The sequence below is a fragment of the Hyaena hyaena genome, unplaced genomic scaffold, assembly GCF_003009895.1.
Source record: "Hyaena hyaena isolate Hyena2069 unplaced genomic scaffold, ASM300989v1 scaffold_119, whole genome shotgun sequence".
Lineage (NCBI taxonomy): Eukaryota > Metazoa > Chordata > Mammalia > Carnivora > Hyaenidae > Hyaena > Hyaena hyaena.
In genome coordinates this window covers 1,172,177-1,193,492 of record NW_024080750.1, presented here as the reverse complement: position 1 = coordinate 1,193,492, position 21,316 = coordinate 1,172,177, and the positions used below count along the sequence as shown (strand labels likewise).

Sequence of the window (21,316 nt, the reverse complement as noted above, 5' to 3'; positions counted from 1 at the left end):
AGCGCCTGACTTCGGCTCAGGTCATGATCTCACAGTTCTTGAGTTCAAGCCTCTAGTCGGGCTCTGTGCTGACAGCTCGGAGCCTGGAGCCTGTCTTCCGATTCTGTGTCTCCCTCTCCCCCTCCCTTGCTTGCGCTCTCTCTCTCTCAAAAATAAAAAAACATTAAAAAAATTTAATGCCTAAAGTGAAGACCCCTGGGACACAGAGGAGCATACAGACGACCCTGCTGCAGACTGAGCAAAACGTTAACCACGGAGTTTGAGACTTGCCTCTTTTCTGGCCCAGCGTTTAATTGAATTGGGGGCAGATGCAGATACAGTGCCTGCCTCCAAAGTTTTGGGGACAAGTGTCAGGCAGCTGGCCCTCCTAACAATACAGTCGCTGGCAAACACATCACTCTGAATAACGCCACTTGTTAAGTTAAAAGGGTCCCTGAGTCGCCCCGCCAGCACACCTCATTAGCTAAATGAATTGACCCGTCGGATGGGGTTATTTAGTATCTGTCTGCTGACTTTGGAGAGCGTCCGCCAAAAACAAGATCTCGGCTCTGACATAGTTGATGCCGGCTCTGTTTTTTTTCCCGACTTTTATTTGTCAAACAGATTGCTGAGCTGGGTACAGCCGCGTCTCCTGAGTGTAAAACCACATCGTCAACACAGATCTTCCTTGTTATGATAGCAGGAAACGCAGCCAATTAATTTAAAAGCCGAATCCGGTTATCGGGGTGCGTGTCGGAAAGAAGGGCAGCGGGGAGACGGGGCCGTTTTCCATCACTCTGCAAACAACTTCCATGGTCGGGAGACTTGTCACACGGGCCCCAGAAGTGTCAGAATGTAGGGCTTTAGGGAAACACACAGCTGTGCGCTGGGAGGGCGGGCGATACCTGCCCCCCAGCACGGCCCGCGGCCATTCCAGCGCGTTCCAGGAGTCACCTGAGTTACTTCGGCCGTTTTTTGGCGCCAAGAGGCAGTCCTGTGGGTGTGTCTCAGATCCGCTGCTCCTTCTGCCCCACACCACCACTTTTTAAAACTTCGGGCCAGCGCTTCAAGATCAGAACTTATCTGGGGCGCCTGGGGGGCTCAGTTGGTTAAGCGTCCGACTTCGGCTCAGGTCATGATCTCATGGTCCGTCAGTTCGAGCCCCACGTCGGGCTCTGTGCTGACAGCTCAGAGCCTGGAGCTGCTTTGGATTCTGTGTCTCCCTCTCTCTCTGACCCTCCTCCGCTCATGCTCTCTCTCTCTCAAAAATAAATAAATAGTAAAAAAACAAAAAACCACACACACACACACTTTTGTAAAATCTAGACTTATCATATTAAAACAACCTGGAAAGATCTAGCAGGGTTTGGCTCACGTTTCTGCTGGAGCTGAGTCGTGGCGCCCTCTTCAGGCAGGGGTGTGAACGTCAGCTGCCCTGGCGCCCACCTCCCCCTCCGGCTCCTACTCGGGGCTCAGACACATGGCAGGCTGGGTCCCCCGCAGGTGTGCAGCCCTTGGGAGGCACAGACCTGGTACTAAGTGCAGAGAGGTTGGTGTTGCTGGGAGGGACAGGGGACAGCTGGGTGCGTGGGCCACCGGGGACGGGACGGAGGGAAAGAAGGTGCCAGCTCTGAGTCTCTCCTCTCCGAGCTCATGGGCACCCTCTACGCTGCCTCCTCCAAATCCAGTGGCAACTCGTCACCTTTCAACAGGCCAAGAAGGCGGCCCTGTGCAGGTCTGTCTGGAGAACCACGCTCTCTCTGCTCTTCCCCTTCCTCGCTTCCCCTCCACCCTGCGACCTCCGATGGGAGCAGCAGACCCCCGGAGGGGGCTCAGGAGAACTTCTAGAAGCGTGCTAGCTGCGGCGACGCGTGGCTCCCGGGTTTTACAAGCGGAAATTCACAGCCCACACGGCTGGCAACCTCCCGACATTTGCTGGCACTTGCTTTAGACAATAGCCACAGTGCCACTCTCATTACCGCTATTACTTCTATTATGCTGATGCATTAGATGGTCTCCAGAAGGGAGAGAAGGTAATTGGTTCCCATCACCCCAAGCAGCGTTATTGGATACGATGTGCAAATAGCATAGAATTAAAGGCCGGCATCAGAGGCCGCTCAGTCGGTAATGGATTACAGGACGAACACAAAACTCACCTACCCGAGTCATTTGCAAACAGGACAGATAATTTCGTATCTGATTCAGATTAATTGCCGTGTTTTCTGGACTTCCTGCTCGCCGAGGGCCGCTGTGGATTTGAACTCGGAAAAGTTACCCGAGTCGGTTCGGCGCGCACGCGTTCCCAGCGGGAGCTAAATTTGGCTCTTCTTCTTGGAGCCAAACCCAGACTTTGCCCGGTGAAAAGCCTTGTTCGCCATCAGTTTCTTCGGGTCCGTGGTCCCTGACTTTGTCATCCAGTAGAAGAGGAACATCCGCCTCTCGCCGTGTCTGCGGTTCATGCGCCGGGCGATGGACATGGGGGTCTCCCCCCTGGTGTCTTTGTCATTGACGGAGGCCCCGTAGCTGAGCAGCAGGTTTATGGAGTCCAGACGGCCCATGGCCGCGGCCGCGTGCAGAGCTGTCCTGCCCAGGAGGGTTCTTCTGAGGCAGTTCGCTCCTGCAAAGTAAGACGGCTGAGCTGAGCGAGGCCCCCCTCCCGGCCGTGAGCCTCCCCTTCAGAATCACGTGCAGGTAGAGAAGCGCAGGAGGGGCAGGGCCGTGGGAGGAAGGCTTCGGAGAACTCACAACCGCCCCCGACCCCACACCGCGTGTGAGAGAGGAGGCGTCGCTGCCTCGGCGGGTCCGGCACCCAGCACTGCCCTGCCTCAGCCTGCCCAGAGCACACTCCTGCTCCAACCCCATGTCTGATGCCCGCTACCCTTGGGGTAATTTTCTAGGGTGTTGCTATCCTATCTCACCTCACCGCCCCCTTACCACCGCGCAGGCCTCACCTCCACCCACCCATGCTCTCCCTCCACTCCCTCCACGCTCCAATTATACCAGGCTTCCATCTTTATCGTTTAAATACACCCTGCTGCCTCATCCTGCCCCAGGCCCTTTGCACATGCCGTTCCCTTCACTTAAAAACCCTGTCACCCTTTTCCCACACTCCCCCCGCCCCACCCCTGCCCCGGGCTCTCTCGCGATCCTTCATTTACTTCCTCAGGAAAACCTTCCTCAGCCCCTCTTCCCATGCATCTCCCCGTATATGCTCAGTAGACAGTCTGTATCTTCAGAACATGCCACGCACGATCGACCATGGAATTAATTATTTGTAATAATTTGCTGACTTCCCTTCATAAAGTCCACGGAGGCAGAAAACACACTTGTTTGGATCACTGCTGTTTTCATCCCCGGCACGTAGTGCGATGCCTGGAGAAGACAGGCACCCGGGAAATGACAGACGATGGGCGCCCTGACTCATGGACAGATTTCACTTCGATTGAATTCCTCACTGCCTCCCGCAGATGGATGGGCTAACGACAGGTGTCCAATATGGACTTGTTGAATTGAATCAAATTCTGGGTAACAAATATCATGACACAGAAAACAAGGCAATTCAATTACATGCAGCTGACATTTCTGTAGCCAGTTTTTATGAGCTATGGCTGGTCGGTGAGGTAAAGTTTTAAATAGGTTCTCACAACGCCCCAGCCTCAGCCACAGCACGGCCTTGCCGCGGCTGTCTGCAAAGGACAGAAAACTTTGCAAAGCTGGCTGTAATGTTTTAACTGGTGCTTGCAAATACATCACAGTTCCATCAGAGTGAAAATGACTTTTTATGAGCTTAACGGACTGCTGGGCCGCGAACAGCCCATATTTCATCTTACAACAGGCAGCGTGCGGAAAGCAGCGGAGGGAGGAGGATACAGGAAAACCTCTACCCGTCAGATGGACACACGCGTCAGTCGTTCTGCCCGGGGCCGCGGGAATGTTTTCACCTTGCTTGCTGGAAGTGGGGGGCACAGGGAGGCTGGGGTCAAGGCCGCGGGCAGGAAAGACAGGCTCCTGATTTGAGGGCAAGCTGATACGGGAGACCCTGGGATGAGGCCCCCTTCTGAGCCTCAAACCACTGACCAAACAGCCCACGTCACGTTCTTCCTTTTCCCCAGGAAGCCGGTGGCCTGCGATGTCTGCAACTATTGTCTATTGTTCTTGGAGGGTCGACTCCTCGATCAGTCCGCGGGCCTCTCTTCCCAAAAATATCCTACGTCCAGGGAAGAGAAGGTGTGCTGCGGCCCAACTGTACGCAGAGCCCTTTAATTCAGAGACAATGCAGGCTAAGGCTTCTATGTCTTCCTTTCTTTATAGTTCATTTATTTATTTTGAGACACAGAGAGAGAGAGAATGAGCAAGAGAGGGACAGAGACACAGAGGGAGACAGAGAACCCCGAGCAGGCTCTGCACCTGACGCGGGGCTCAAACCCACGAGCCACGAGATCATGACCTGAGCCACAGTCAGACGCTTAACTGACTGAGCCACCCAGGGGCCCCTAAGGCTTCCGTTTCTATCAACAGAGAGAGAAGGAGCAATTTGCCCTCTGGGGGTGGGGTTGGAAATGAAAACAGGGTTTGGGGTGAGTGCCTCCTGAGGGAACTAATTCAAAGCCTCGGAGAAAGGAGACTGGCCAGAGACCGAAGCCTGCTTGGGGCTGGGCCCCTGGGACAGTTGCTGAAATCCAAGTTCAGGTGGGGCAGAAATAACACAGTCTGGGCGCATCCGTGTGTCTGCTTGGACGTGACAGGCCAGGGAGTCCCCGTGGCTGCTCCTGTGACTTAGTGTCCTGAGCTGCATCTCCCACAGCAGAAAGAGTGTTCTCAAGACCTGGCCAAGAGAGGGGCACAGCCTCAAGTCGGCAGACCACGAGTGGCCCACAGGGACCACGATCAGTGGTGGACATAACTTGGGTCCAGGACACCGTTGCCAAAGGGCCAGAAAGACACACCACTCGGTCTTCCCACCCGCACAAGACCCCAGCTGGTGACATACTCAGCTGCCTCTCAGAATTACCGTGTTCTAGAAGGTACTGCATAGCATCAGGGTGACCTCTGTGGGAGGTAATGTACAAGGCCACGAATGCTCGCTGAGCTATCCATTCCTTCCACCGCTCGCCTTCAAAATGCTTCGAATTTGCAGTTCTGTAGAGGGAGCCTTCATCAACGCCAAGACAGGACAGCTGGGCAACAGAATGGGGGGGTCCACACAGTGAGTCTGAGCTACTTCAAAAGTGCAGATACACCTGCCTGGTGGGGGCCGGGGCCATTTGCTCAAGTGGCAAGTTGAGGCTCGTGGTGGGAACAGAGGGGGCCAAACCTGAGCTCAGACACCGGGACGCGCCCGGGGAGGACATTGCCGACCGCTCTATACATGTCCAGGAAATACGCATTTACCATCAGGCAGGCTCGGAGGCAGGAAATTCTTCCTGCCGGTGTTTTGAAGAGAAAATAACTTTTCTGGGTGTCCAGAGGAAGGTGGCCGTGGCCATTAAGGAAGACACCAGCCAACACGAAGTGGCCTCCCCAGAGGGGAGCGCACCCCCCTGGAGACTTGATGAATTCTGGCCTTCCGATCTATTTTCGGGCCCATTGTCTCTGCTAACTTTTGGAACACTCTGAACTCCACTCACGGATGAAAAATAGCCCCATAATATAATCATCTCATGCTGAACTAAGGCTCTGAGCACGAGAGGAAGACTGTGTGCGGCCCCGACGGAGAGGAACTCTGCCCTAGGTGGGGGGAGGGGGGCATCCGGTGTGGGAGCCGCCGTGGGGGGAAGCAGAACTCCAGAGTGTGGGAGACGGGGGAGGGGGGAGGCAGGGGGCCGGCCCGCCTCCCCGGAGACCACCCACCCTTCCCGGATCTAATCCCAGCAGCCTTCCTGCAGCCCTGACCCCTTCCCCACACGCTCACGGCGTTCCATCCAGATGTGTTTTCTAGAAGGAGCATACACTTGCCCGCCCCAGCCCCCCGGCCTCCCGTCCTCGCTGCTGGGTAGACAGTCTGGTTCCCGCCTCCCTTCTCCCCAGTGTCCAGCACAGAGCCCAGCCGAGAGCTAAGCACAAGGCCTGGGGAAGAGCAGTCCCTGCTGGGTGTCGAGTCCTGCACGGCCTTCCCGCCCCAGGGGTCTCTCTGTGGCCCACGCACTCCCAGTTACGGGAGCTCTTCGCTCACTGTTAAATCAGGTTTCCAACTTTACAAGATACACATGCGGATAGAAAACGCACTGCCCTGCTTCCTTTGTGGGGGGGCGTGGGGGCTGAGCGGGTTATACGTGAACGCCGTGGAACCGCACACCCGAGAGGGACCAGAAACCCGCGCATGTCCTCTTTGATCCTTAGGAGTCCCGTTCTCTTTTCTCCTGCTCTGAAACTTTTACTCAAATACTCACATGAAAGACCGAGTCCCCCCCTCCCCAGTTTACGGCTGCTTCATGAAGTATAATATCCATTTACAGAAGCATGAAAGCACCTTACTGGGGTCCCCTTCCACAGCCGCCAAAACCAGTTCCGTCCATCCATCATACTGCCAGACACATAATGAAATAATTCCACCAGGAACAACATCATGGAACTTCAGTGTGGTTTCATCCATCAAAACTCCTACGGGGAATAATTTTTTCTTAAAAAAAAAAAAATTGGGTATTAAAGAGAAACGATTACATTGGTTAACTTAAGAGATGATCTGACCTTGGGCATCGCAGAGATCATTTTAAAACCTTGAACACTAATCTCATTTGATGACTCCACATGAGTCTGTTTGTGGCCGTTAAGGCTTTTTAGAAAAGCAATTTGGCTCGGCTCAAATGGAAGCCAAGCCCTGCACCCCCCACCCCCACCAAAAATAGCAATGATTTATAAAATTCTGTAATTATAACTTGTTCTATTGGGAAAATATACCATTGAGTCAGTAAAGTCATTTCATGACGCAAACTCTGTTAAATAGAGAACCACTTGATGGTCCCAGTACATTCCAGAAACAGTACAGGTATGTGCATAAGTCATACATTGAACTAAATTACTAATTCTGGTTGGTGTTGTCAACAGTTGGCGAAAGACGTAACAATGGCAGAATTTCATGGCATCCTTCTCAAACTTGGCGCTACTGACATGTTAGACTGGATCATTCTGCCTTGTGCGGGTCACTCTAGGCATGTCGGGTGTTAGCAGCATCCCTGGCCTCTACTCACCTTGTTGTGACCATCAGAAATGTCTCCAGGTATTGCCAAAATGGCCCCTGGGGGACAAATCGCCCCAGTTGCACATTTATGGTAACGTAGGACTTGTAACATGGACATTCCCCATGGTTTGGACTTGAGACGTTAGACTCCTTGGCATCATCACCCAGAACAGCCCTCCACTCATATAAAAGGTTGGGGTGAGTGGCTCTACTCACACTTCATAAATTCAGACTCTTTGGGCAAGAATGTCAGCATCATAGAAAAGAGGACTCTAGAAAATTTGAAGCAAAGTTGTCTTTAGCCTGCCTTTTTAAATACGCCTTTTCTTACATGGCCACCTATGATTTTGCTTAAGAGCAACATAATTTCTTTTCTCCACGAGCAGTATCGCAAGCGTAAAGTCTCGCCGCCGCCAGGTTGGATTACCGTTTATTCCGAGCGGAATGCGTGAGTTTTTGGGATTCACGACTGAGTGATTACTAAGTGCCTTCTACCCAAGCACCCATATTCTTTAATCCTCATGACAAGCCGGGCTTGTTATCTCTGCTTGCCGGTGAGCAAACTAAGGCTCCCACTGCTAGGAAATAGTCAAGCCAGGACTCCAAACAGACCTGCCTTCCGTCCGGTGCCACAAGCTTGTCCCTTCAGGCTCCGCTGGTCCCCTTTGATGACAAGAAACTTCAGAAGGTGGATGTAAACAGGGAATAGCGATTAGCAAAATTGTTAATTAGGGTCCTATTTGTGGTTCCAACACAGAGGATAATCAGTAATTAGTCTTCCGCGAGACAACTTGACTTCCTAACAACTTTGAAAAAATTGAGTCAAGCTGCGTTTTCCTAAGAACGAGTGCAATTCACACATGCCGAACAGCTCAGCACTTCTCTCTTTTCAGGCAAGCGGCAACTGCCTTCGGCGTAGACAAATACTAATTATCACCAGCTAAATAAATTATTGGAGTTGACAACAGACATGTAAGGTCGACCCTCATCCATGAATTTGCTCATCCCTTTTAGATTTGTGTCCCTCAAGGTTTTCACACACACGTGATCTCGTGTAACCCTCCCTGGCAACCTTGAGGTGGGTAAAGAGGCATCAGCGGATTATTTACAGGCAGAAACCCAAATTTCTTTTATCAACGCAGGGGCACCTTCTTCCTTTCTCGTTTGCTGCCCACAGTAAGGATGGCCACCACAAGGGAGGTCAAGCTTCGAACAGTTGCTAAGTGCTTGCTGACTGATACGATTGTGACATCAGCGCTAAGTCACTCGGTCTCTTTCATTGCCTCTTAGATTTCTTGGATTTATTGCTCAGCATAGCTCATCAGTGAAGATAAATTAACAGAACACGTGCCAGACATTTGTAGTTCAGGATACGTAATTTTCAAATTACTTGTTTGGGTATGCTTTACCATCCTTCAGCCGCTCACCTCATCGTTAATGTGTTAAATACAGACCGGGTTTGAGATCTACTTCTTTCCAAAGAAAGCCTCAGCTATGCCCCCCCAGAGCACCTCCCAAACACTCCTATAGTGAGATAGTCACGAAGGATGCTTCACCTATTTCAAAGAGAGCGAAGGAAGGTCTTTTGGCCTTCAACGCACATTCTGAGTTTCCTAAGCCCTCTCTGCCCAAAGGGGAAAATGGCACTGAAGGTTCGAGAGCTAAGAGGCTCTGTGTTGTGGATTAGGAAACTGAGCTCCGAAGGGCAGTGTCTGGGGGAATGGCGGCTGCGGAGACGGGCTGCGCTCAGATCTCTGTCTCCATCGCCCCCAGCCTGCAGTGGTGCTGCAGTTTGCCTGCATTGTGGGCTTTTCACATTCCCGGTGCAGCAGCCCCGACAGGGTTTTAGATCTTCGTTTTCTTAAAGTATTTTTGCGTTGATTTCAACCGGGTGGGGAGATGATGGAGCCCAGGGGCTTTGATCCTGTTCTCATATCCCAAACTTTGTAGGGATCAGAACAGGGACAGCCATGTGCTCAGGCTGAGGGAAGGAGATTGATGGATGGACAGATTGGGCTCTCGAGTCCTTCCCCCACATGGGATCTGCCTGGATAGGGGGCCTTGGGGTCCCAGTTTACCCACAGTGAGCTTTGGATGTTGGGTTCTGACTCTGATGGGGCTAGTTTTGAGCTCCTGATGTGGACAGGACACAGCTTGAGATTCGGGGTTCTGATACGAATTGGGTTAGTGCCAGTATTCGGGGTTCCAACATGGGTAGGGTTTGCTTTGAGATCTGGGGTCCTGACGAGGGCAGAGTTTACTCTGGCTTTGGGGGTCTGATGAAGGCAAGGTTTGCTTTCTGTTTGAGGGTCCTGGTATGGGAAGGGTCTATTGTGGGACGTGGAGTCCTTGAGTGGGCAAGACTTGTTTGGGGACTTGGGGTTCTAACAGAGCCCTGGGTACTGTAGCAACTCAGGGTAGGGAATCGGACAGGTCACCCCTTGGGATTTGGGGGTCTTGACGGCAACAGATTCTGCTCTGGGATTTGGGGTCTGAGATAGGCAAGGTTTGGTCTAGAACTTGGGGTTCTGGTGTGGATAAGTTTGGCTGAGGGATTTGGGGTTTCAAATATAAGCAGAGCTTGCCTCGAGTTTTGAGGTCCTCATGTAGACAAGGTTTGCTTTGAACTTTGGCTTCCTTACATGGATATGGTTGGCTTAGACATGGTTTCCTTGAGACTTGGGGTTCAGAGATGGGTATGTTTGACTTGAGTTTGGGGCTTCTATTGTGGGCAGGGTTTGGAGCCCTTCTGAGGGCTGTGTTCTGATGTCATGGAGAGCTTGGAAACTGGCTTCCAGATGAGGGAAGAATTCATGTGGGGTCTCGGGGTTCTCATAGACAGCGGTGGCTGATGGATTAGGATTCCGATGCACAAATGGTTAGTTAGAGCCTGGGGGCTCAGAATTGGGCTTGTCTGCTCTGGATTTGGGGTCCTGATCTAGGTGGAATCTGCTTTGGCATTTAGGGTTCTGTTGCAAGCAGGGGTAGCTTGGGGAATTTATTTGGGGTTCAAACTTGGGCATGGTTTGCACAGAGATATGGGGTCCTGGGGTGGGCAGTTTGCCTCAGACATTAGTGTCCTTCAGCAGACATGGTGGCTTGAGGATTCAGGGTTTTGAGGGCCACGTGGTTAGCCTGGGGATCTGGGGTTCTGTCTTGGCCAAGTTTGTTCTTGGTTTGGGGGGTCCTGGAGTGGGCAGAGTTTGTTCTGAGCTTCAGCACCTCTGTGTGCACACGGCTGGCTGGAGGGCTGGGCTGGGGGTCGGGGTGGTGGTTACAGTCCAACATGGGGACTTGGAAGTCTGCTGTGAAGGTCTGCCCTGGATTGTGGGGTCCCTCAGGACAGGCTGTGTTTCCGGCCTCCAGTCTTGTGCGGACACTGTTGGCTTTGGGATCTGGGCCCCTGAAGGACACACGGCAGGGGAGGGTCTGAGGGGTCCCACTCCTCAGTGCCTGTGCTGAGATTCCGTCACAGGGACAGGTCTGACCTGACAGCTTGCTTCGGGACTGCAGTCTGGACCCGGGCAGGATTTTCCAGGATTAGGATCTTGCTGTGTGGACTGGGTCTGCCTTGAGATTTGAGGTCTAACTTGAACCTGGGTTGTCAGGGACTGGGAACCTTGCAGGGCGGGGCCTGGGCTGGCTTTTCGGTCTGGGGTCTCCTGGGGGGGGGGCGGGGCATCTGTCCGGACACCTAGGGGTGCGCACGTGGGACGGCACACCGGGAAGGGGGGAGGCCCTGCGCGCGGCGCGGAAAGGGGCGGGGGCCACCTTGGTCCAGGTACCGGAGCCGCTGCAGGTCGAGCGGGACCCCGACGAGGAGCTCCAGCTCCTCCTTGAGCTCCCGCACGGTCATGTCGCCGCGGCAGCTGGCCGCCTGGAACATCTCCCCGGTCTCCTCCAGCAGCACCCGCACGGCGAACACGTCCGGAGCCTGGTCGAGGGCCAGTGCGGGGCTCGAGGCCCGGATGCTGCTCGCGGGGGCCGGGGGCGGCGCGAGGAGGGGCCCCAGGCCTGCCGAGCAGGCCCCCCGCCGGCCCAGCCGGCCCACGGCCGGGTTGGGGTCCGGGGCGCCCTCCAGCGGCGCCCCCGCCCGCACTCTGCTGCCGCCCTCGGCCCGCCCCATGGCCCCCCCGCCCGGCGGTCCCCCCAACCACCGCGTCACCAAGCGCCTCCCCGCCCCCCCCCAGTCCCTCAGCAGCGCGGACGGACGGAGACCCCCGCTGGGGCCACGCCCCCAGGCCCTGCCCTTCGGGTCAGTCCCTTTCCCCAGGCCGCTGTCCGGTCCTGGCAGAACTCGGGGCTACCACCTGGAGTGAAGGGCGCCCTAAATCCTCATCACGGGCATCGTCTACGCAGAGCCCGTCAGGTGCGGTCTGCGGATCTGCTCCTGGCTCAGATCAAACAGCCAGCTCCGCAGATGCCCCCGAATGCCCCCCAATTCCGGGAGAAAGGTGCCGATGAAGACACTTAACAAGAGGGCGACGCCTGCTCGGCAGAAGCGGAGACGGTTCCATTGTGAAGACACCTTTCAAAGGAGCTCCGTCTGTGAGAAATCCATCTTGTGCTTTTCCATTAATTCGCCCAAGAGGAGGCAGAGTGTGTTCGGGTAAACAGGAAGCTTACGTGAGATGCTCCAACCACGCGCGCTCAACAGCCCACACCTTTGAACAAAGGCTACATCAAGAGCTAAGAGGAGGGGTGGGCATCAGGGGAGAAAGGGAGGTGAGACAGATCCATCTTAGAAAAAAATCTCCGTTGTTACAAAAGAACAGATAAGCCTTACACATACTTTCTGCAGAGAAATTACAGTCATGAAAAAAAAATCTCTTTGCACTGGAAAGGCATTCCTATTAAGTTATCGACGATCTTTAGTGTATAAATGGAAATGTTTAAAGGTTGGATTGTTTACCAAAGGGTGGCTACAGGCGCATTGGATTCAGGACCCAGAGGCCATGCATCACAACCCGAGTGGAGGGGAGTTTTTTTTCCTTAGTGGAAAATTAAGCACTGCGCAGAACACAAGATTCCAGTTGAATAATTCTACTTGCTGCCAGATCAACAGATTTTAACAATATGACCATCTCAGTTTCTAGACATTGACTCTAAAGTGGTTTGTTACTGAAGCAAAACAATGATCTTCATCTATGTCCTTGAGGCAAGTTTCGAACCCGAGATAGACTGATTTTTCTTCTCTCTAATACGTAGCCTCCGATTTATTGGCTCAGTCTTTGCTGAAGTTGCCAAAACGCTACCCCGGGTTACAATTTGAAGTTCTCACACATGTACCTTATTTTCTTTGGCACGCTATAGATTCCTTCCTTTCTTTTTAAAGGATCAGCTCAGTGGAATTTGGGGGAGGGGAGAGCATCCTGTATTCCAGGAAATTCAATATACAGCTCCAGAGATGTTATTTTAAAAAAAGGGAGAAAGATAAGACAGACAAGAAAAAGATCCAAGGAGAGAATGGCAATAGCAACGTGCCCTTTGCAGCTAGCTTGCTCTTGAACCCCAAATGGGCCTCTCCTTCCTTCCTCCGATGTCTACTTTTGAGAAGATAAAGACAGAAATGAGAAAAAGAACAGGAGCACACACATTCTACAGAAGTTAATCAGACGTTTGTAGAAACTTAAATTATTAAAGAAAAACCCATTCAAGGCTCCAGAGCATCCTCTCTCAGTCTAAATTTCAAGAGCATGAAATGTTAAGTTCTGTGAACTTAGGTCAGTTTGAGGGGTGTCGTAAGTTAACCCCCAAACCACTGGCAGGTATGTGAACTGAGCGGATCTGTGGGGTCCAGTGTTGTTACTCTCTTTTAAGACCACAGAGCGTCAGAGACACAGTCGAAATCCATGCATCTCAATGATCAATTTCCGTCTCTCAAATAGGTGATAGTGAATCCATGTAAGAATGAAAAATCTTTCTACTTTATGCGTCTGTCAAAGGCCAGCGCATGGCTTCATGGGTACAGCTCTGACGAGAGGCGGAGGGACAAGTGCCTGAGGAAAAGTTCCAAGTACAGTTTATACAAAAGTACAATATTAGAAAGAATGCCATGAATCATTCTTTAGTAGATTTCCTTAACTATCACATTTTTCAAGAGTAAACAAATTGGGCTCTATTTGCAGCAACTCGAAGTGCAGCATAAATTTAAATGATGTATTTGTTCTGTTCACTGATAGGAGGCTCATATTACGTCAATATATTTTCTTCCTGTCAAGAGCTGTTTACATATGTACATTATTTCAGTTAAAAATAAAACATGACACCATAAACTATATTTGATAGGAAAACATAAGAGAAGCCACATGTGCAAGCCTAGTAAAGACTTAAAAACTTCTAATAAACTACTTTATTTGGGGCCGCGGGGGCCTTTAAGTAACATAGTCTGTCCCAGAGAGGCCAGCCTGATGTTCCGGAAGCCCCCACACCCAGCCAGCCGCCTGCCCACCACCTGGTCCCAGATGTCCTGATGAGGCAGGGCGGGGCGCAGGAGTGGGGGACCCGGCCTGGGTGCGGTCCCTGTGACTGCAGAAGGGAAAGGGGCCGCCCGAGTGCCCACCCTTAAGGCTTCTAGAAGCTTTCCTCCCTTGGAAGGTGTGGCACCGTCAGACCCTCGATGGGCTGGGGTGAGCAGTCTGTGTCACCTGCGACAGGACCAGAGTGTGCGCGTCACAGAGGGCTTAGTTGCGTTCTCCTAGCGTGCGGCTGTCTGCAGCACTCGGCCGCTTGGGCTGGAGGGTGGCACAAAAGGACACATCTGGGTCCCAGTCAGACTGCAGAGCTAGGACAGTCTCTTCAACGACTTGAAGATGAGGGTTACCGGCATTTCTCAAATATGCTAAAGAGAGAAAACAGTAGTTTGGGTTGCATGTGCCATGAATTGTGCTCCAAGACATCATCTGGTTTTGGGTTTTTCTTAAACCACACCTCAGGACAACAAGTCATTTTTCCCAGAATAATCATACACATAAGGACTTTGAAATGATAAAATGACTGCTTCCATCAAAGAGCGATTCTTAAATTTCAAAGATGGACTCCCAAGAACGGGTAGGTATGTGTATTTTTAAAGTTGCAGTTCAGAAATGTTCAGCGTCCTCTCCTGTTCCCTCCTCTAGAAGAGAACGGACAGCGTATGGAGTGTGGTGGGGGAGGCAGCGGGAGGGAAGGGGCAAGGCGGTACGTTCGGGGGAACAGGGCTGGAGATATTCCGCTCCACCCCTGGCATAGATGTGGACGTGCCACTCGAGGGACACGATCTTGTGTGGGGTCCTGCTCAGGCTGGGCGAGTCATTTTTCTGACTACAAAATAAAACCATCGAAACCTCAGCATAATAAAGGCTTACATTTGCTGCCTTTCACAATGTCTATGTCATAATTCAACACTTAACAAAAGTTTCCCTCATTTCTAGAACACTGCAATCATTTGCATTCTAGGATTATGCTCATTAAATATGAAAACAGAACTGCATTCATTTCCTTAGTCATTTCATAAACAACCAACTCTTCTGCATGAAAGTTAATATTAATACATCAATTTCTAGAAGTCTGAAGTACGCTATCAGGCAATCTGCCACAATTCCCTAAAGAGGAAATCTAGCTGCTGCCTGATGAAGTTTTTCAAGTGTGTAAGTTCAGAAGAGCAGTCCACATACCCTTTTCCAACAGCATCTGCCGCAGAGCTCGGGCTAGTAACACCCTCACGTTGGGCACGGGATCTGACGCGAGGCTTAACAGACTGGGGAGTAAGTGCTAGACAAACTGGTCCACAGGACGCACTCCTCACTCTCCACCACCTGTGATGGAAGAAAACCTCAGCCTAGAACTGATCCTTCTCCAGGGAGATCAGCATGGCTTTTTCTAAAAACATACACTTGCCTAATTCCAAAGAAGTAATTTCAGGGTCTGCTGGTCTGAGGGTGTGTGTATGTGTGTGTGTGTGTGTGTCTGAATTTTAAAATCTCAACCACTGAATCTGGTTGGAAACAGTTAACAATTTACAATTCCTTACCAAGCACTGGGTTGCAAGTGGTATCACATTTGATGAAGAAAACAAATTTGGGTCAGCCAGGCCGAGCTTTAAAACCTAACTTGGTCACGTACTAGCTTCATGGCCTTGAGTACGCGGCTTCACCTGTCTGAGCCTCGGTTTCCTCATCTGTATAATGGGGAAGTGGCAGGGAGGGCAGGTTGCTCTTGCAAAGAATGTAGCAAAGCGCCCACCTATTAAGGGTAAGAGCCCTCCCCTTGGTTACTCACCAGGCCTCGGGCTCTGAGGGCGGGGACCATGCCTGTCTAGCGACAGTGCGATCCCTGCCTCCCAACCAGGCTGGGCCCTCCGGGAATACCTGACAAACACCGCCTCTGGGATGATCGCAGCGCCTGCCGGCCGCCACTCTGCTTACAGAGTCCTGTACACACGCTCTCCTAGCCAGCCATGGAAATCGGCACAGGCCTGGTTTTACGGGTGAGGAAATTCTGGCCCAGTGTGGTGACACCCAAAGGTGTCCTGATTCCAAGGCGGGCGTGTGGATCCTAAGTCCTAGATATCTTCCCACTATGGGGCAATATTTATTTATGAAGTGCCAGGCAGCGTGCGTGGTCACTCATCCCCGTCTGCAACGTGGGCCCTCACTGACCCCCAGGCTAGAGCCCGTCCCCGGAGCGGCTCTGCAGCAGCCGTCAGATGACCCCTTCCTGCTGTCTGTCTGTCTGTGGGTTTTCTAAATCTTTAATAATTAATTTGTGAAAGCTCATACACATTGATCTTTCTTAAACAAAATTAGTTGGGTGTTCCTTCCTTTTGTCTCCTCATGGATTTTCTCAATCTCAGATAGAGAACTAAAAAATAAAAGCGAAGGTGTCTCACTTGCTCTTTGTCCACAAAATGACTTGAGGCATCGAGTTCTTTGCCGAGAAGTCTGTGGTGCCAGGCCTGCGGCCGGTGAGTTCGGCACTTACATCTGCCACCCACCAAGCTGACTCCCAAAGTACCATGTGCTGCCCCTCCAGCCAAGCAGGGGGCCCCGGTGAGTCCTTCAGTGGGGGAAGGGAGTGTGAGGGAGAGAAAGGGGGCTTTGGGGCTTGGGTGAGCTAGAGTCCAATTCCAGCTCGACTGCAACACTGACGAAGCGGGGCGAAGGGTCATGGAGAGCCAGGCTGTTCCCACTTCCCTCCACCTTCATACATGCTTGAACAGGTGCATGGGGAAAAGTGAAAACTTTTTACATAACACGTTACCAGGGAAAAAAATCACGGTTTTATGCTTCTTGTGTGATCTTGACCAAGTTACTTAACCTCTCTGGGCTTCAGTGCTTCCCCTTAAAAAAAAAAAAAACTGGTCTTGGGGCACCTGGGTGGCTTAGTCAGTTAAGCGTCCAACTTTCGCTTGGGTCATGATCTCGCAGTTCGTGGGTTCGAGCCCTGCATCGGGCTCTGTGCTGACTGCCAGCTCAGAGCCTGGAGCCTGTTTCGGAGTCTGTGTCTCCCTCTCTCTCTGACCCTCCCCTGCTCACGCTGTCTCTCTCTCTCTCCTAGAAATAAATAAAACATTTAAAAAAAAAAAAACTGGTCTGAAAGTACACGGGAGTGAGGTGCTTAATACATGGCAGCTCTTACCCCTGGGATCAGATGTATGTCGGGGCAGGTGTGTGGCACGCAGAAGCGTTGAAGAAGTGGCAGCCGGCAGCCCCAGCCAAACCTCCACCCGGCCATTTCCAGGACATGGAGTGGGGAAGGTGACCAGGAGCTGGGCAGGCTGATGTGAGCTGCGCTGCAGGGAGGTGAAATGGTCTCTGCCCCAACCTACTGCTCTGGTCTTCACCCCGGCTTCCCTCCAAGGCGGGGGCGGGGGGGGGGGCTGATGGACAGCACCCTGGACAGGGCGGGGCAGGAGCAGGGCTGCGGGCCTGGCCCTCATCTCCCGGGAGGGAAAGCGCTGGGAGAGCAGAAGCGTGTTCCCTCTCAGCCTGCATCATCTAGAATGTGCCTGGCACGCAGCAGGCATTCGGGCACCACCTTCGGGACGAAGGCACAGATGGGCTGCGTGAGCCCTGGCAAATCACTCTACCTGACCCGGCCGGCCACAATCTCCCGTGGAGATCAAGGGGTTCGTCCGCGGATCCCCAGATGCCTGGCCAGTATCCTAGGTCTGATGCATCTGGTATCAGTCCACGGCAACAGAAGATAAGCCCAGGGGAGAACCCCCCTCCGCCCCCCGCCCCCCCCAGGCCATGCTAACCTGACAAATGAAAGCGAAAGCTTGCCCTTCAACCCACTTAGCACAGTGCCGGAACCTCAGGACGAGCTCATGGATGAAAGCCAAGCCCAGCGCACTTTCACTGTGTGAGTAGAACTTCTGCAGAATGGCCACGGCCTGTAACAAATATCAGAAGAACACACTGAAAATGCTACCATCTATTTGAACTACGAATCCTGCTCTACGTGGAAACTAGACATTTTTATGCACCTGAAAATGAACTTACAGGCATGGGAGAGGGTACTTTTTGGTCACGGTAATCATTAGAACACAGGGGGAAGAAAGATGTTTCAGTATATGGCTATACACATATACTCACACATGTAAGACGTCTTCATAAAATGCAATTCAGAAAAAAGGACTACCATTAGAAAAATATACTCTTAATCTTAAGATGCCAAATTTTAGAAAATGGCCCCTTGCCTAATAACTAAATCATTACCTTTCAGAAGATGCCGTTCATTTTTTGTAAAATTTTGATACCATCAGAATACCTTAGGAAATCAATATTTTCACATGAGATTCGTCCCCCCCAGTATTCAGCTGACACAAGCCCACAGAAGAAGGATCAGCCTTTCCTCTATGACAGAGCTTTTGCTTACTAACTACTCTTCTAGAAAACCTGCTGCAGAATAAGCCCAATCTGTGTTTAAAGAAACACTAAGCCATCGTTTACAGGGTTTCATAGATAAAAGGATTTATCCAGTTTCTATCACTGAAGTACACAGCGTAAGAAAGAAGCTATTTCATGTGCTGATAAAACTATAATGCAGTTACTAATTTCAAATTTCAAAGCTGGTTTCATAGCTATCCTGAAACATTAATCCCAGAAAGTAAAGGAGTTAAAATGGAAAAAAACAGAACTATTCCTATTTCTAAAAATCATAAACAAAGAAACCGACCAACCAAACAAGCCATGATTCCTTACTAGTTTGAAGGAGATCCACAGAACTTCACAAACTTTATCTGCACACAACTTTAAGGCAATAAACATTAAATAATCATAAACATCATTGGGATTATAGAGTTCCAGAATGAGGATCAGCTGTCTGAAATTTTAAAAAAAGAAGGAAATTATTTTTTAGGGCAGAAAAAAAAAACTTTACTAATTAATTTCTCTTTACTCTCATCTCATGTTACAGATAAAAATAGCCGGGCTGGGAAATTAAGGGGAAATGCAGACCTAGCAAAAGTAAAATGCCAAAAGCAGAGAGCTGAGGGAAATACCACGCAAAATAAAGTGGAAAAAGAAAATCTTCTTTCTGCGTCTCACCCAAACAAATCCAACGAAAAGGAAATAAACTTTGTAAAACAGAGGCTGAGAAAATTTATGAACGGGGACAATATTTCAATTTTAGGTTATCAGTTGGAAAGCACATAAAACTTTGAAAATCAGATAACGTAAAAATAGCCAGGATGCTGAAGTTCCCAGGGATCAACAGATGGAGGGAACGCAGATGAGCTCTCGCTGCCTCGGCTTTGTTCCCCCAGCGGCCACCCGGCGGCTCGAACCCTTTTTTTTTTTTTTGTCTTTCTCAATCAGCAAGGTCCGCTTGGAGAGAACCGGGAGCCTCAGCTCTTTACTCCAAGGGAAAAATTCATAAGATGGCTGGAAAACCTGCCACCACAGCTTTCAGTGTCTTCTAAACGGGGATGGAGAGAAGGGGTATGAAAACAAATGGCAGTATGTCCACGCTGGCAACGAAAGGAAATGAAAAAGAGATTGGAAGGAAGTTAGAACCAGAAACCAGGAGTGCCGGCGAATACTCTCATATCGAAAAGCACTGTTTCCAGAAAAATGATACCAATATCATGGGCACAGGGAGCGCAGAATTCATATCAGTGGCTCTGGCTTCAATAACCACGGCAGAGATGGGGAGATAGCCGGGGCGCCGCGATAACACACCGGCGGCGGCGGCGACCCCCGCAGGCCCGACCCCCGGCTCCGTCCGCAGCCGGTCCCCAGCCGGGTCCCCCTGGCCGGTTCCCGGCCCCAGGAAAGCGGGTCAGCCCGGCCCCCGTCCCTCGGTCCCAACCCCGTTCCCGGGGGGTGGATGGGGGCAGCGGAGGGCAGGTCAGCCCGGCCCCGGCCCCCACCCCCACCCCGCCGGCCCCGGGGCCCCTCCGCGGGCCCTGTCCGCGGGCGCCCAGCCACCGCCCCCGGCCCGGGAAGCGGGACGCGGTCAGCCCGCCCGGAGACGGACCTCGCCGAGTTCCCGCGCGCTGCCGCTAGAGGGCGCGATGCTTTCATGGAAAACGTGGGCCTGTTTTTCTCAGTTCTCTGAGAATATACACTGGGAACATGGTATAATGACTAAAACCTCAATCTCTCAAATTAAGCATAATGATTAAAGATCACAGCGAAGAGAAAATCTTTTAGTTTGCCCCTGGCATCGGCCAAATCATATCCTGAATAGCTGCAAAAGCCTGATGGATTTCTACAGGGAAGACAATTATTTGAGAGATTTCTAGTTGAGGGCAAGAAAAATGAAAAGTAACGCTCCCGAGATAAATCCCTACAAGGTGAGAACTAACACCCACACGCTCACCATCGCCACCAGGTCCACCCGATACTGCGCTGGGCACAGGACCTGCCTCGGGAAAGTGCAGTCTGAACAGCTTTAACTCTTTGGGAATCAGGGACACCTTTAAAGCTCCCTGGGTCGGCACAGGCTGGGATTAGTCCGTCCTTCACACACGAAATGATGTGCACAGAGGAGCCACCTTGGGGGACATTTTTATTTAATAATCGTCTCGTCTCAGTGAGCCCTTTTCATGTCTGTCTCTGTAGCATAATTTTCTTTCGGAGCTGAAGTGCATAAGCACGCTGGGCCCTACAGAGAGGGCTGCACTCAGAATGTTCGGGAAAAGCTTTGGCAAAAACTCTTCCGATTAATATGAAAATACTGAAGAGGGGGTGATTCATCTTTTATTTGGTTCGAATAAATTGCCTTATAGAACTGCAGAACACTCTAATTCCAAAGTGACTCGAGCCCTGTCTTCATCTGAAAATGAATATCTCCCCAGAGACTGTGGTATTTGTAACTTCGTGCTGCGGAATTCACTTTATCCCTTAATAAAAACATAATCTCTTTATCCAAAAGAACACTATTAATGCTAGGTTAGAAATCAATTATAAGGTAGGGAAATTAAGAATTATTCCATCGAATTTGCCTTCTCATATCCCCAAGCAGGTTTTACTTACTCTGCTAGTTAATATCAAAACCTCCAATTCCTGCTGTTACTGGTCACTACAAATTCTTGAAGCTGATAAAGATACTCTCTCCTCTTGTCTTCATGGAGCAACTATTTTTTAAAAATGTATACATAAGTAAAAATACAGAATCCCTCGAAAGGACCCCAAATAGATTGTTTTATTACACTTGAACTTGTACGATCGTCCCCGGCAAGATCTGTGCATTCCCCTGATGCCTCGAACCCCCTGGATCGCCTGGCGTGGTTGTGAACTGAGGCTGCTGCTAGCTGACCCTGTGGGTACCCCTCTGCTCCCAACCTTGGCGCTGGTTGGTACGTGCCTGTGTGTTCCTGAATGCCCCTGAGCCCTTCCCTCTCTCACAGCTTCCTGCCTGGAAACAACACGAGCGTGTGTGTTCAGAAGACAACGCCACTGCTGCCTCTCAGGGAGTCAGCTCTCTGGCGTCAGCATGAGGGGAAGGCTAAGCTGGTGCGTCACACACCCTAGTCCGTCAACGGCAGCTCGTGGTCGTGTGGATGCGAGTAATTAGTTTCTCTAGGTTATTTTTAAAGTCTTAGTTTTACATTTATCATTCCTTTAGGAAAAACACTAAAAAGGCAGGAAGGGAAGCAGGGAGGTCTGGCAGAGAGAGCCCTCCCGCACAATTGAGACAGGATCGCAGGCTTCCTCCCCACGGCGACCCCCC

At 51.3% G+C, this 21,316-nt stretch overlaps 1 protein-coding gene and 1 pseudogene across 1 annotated transcript; both read right to left on the bottom strand.

Annotated features, from left to right (window-relative positions):
- Positions 1-1,315: 1,315 nt before the first annotated feature.
- On the bottom strand, positions 1,316-11,282 carry ANKRD60 (ankyrin repeat domain 60). Its single transcript, XM_039236885.1, has 5 exons — positions 10,928-11,282; positions 7,769-7,819; positions 6,449-6,579; positions 4,991-5,156; positions 1,316-2,596 (listed from the first exon to the last, which is right to left on the bottom strand). The coding sequence occupies exons 1-5, from the start codon at positions 11,280-11,282 to the stop codon at positions 2,292-2,294; spliced, it is 1,008 nt and encodes a 335-aa protein (XP_039092816.1). The 3' UTR covers positions 1,316-2,291.
- A 2,208-nt stretch (positions 11,283-13,490) lies between these two features.
- LOC120234865 overlaps positions 13,491-21,316 on the bottom strand; it is a 66,587-nt pseudogene continuing 58,761 nt past the window's right edge.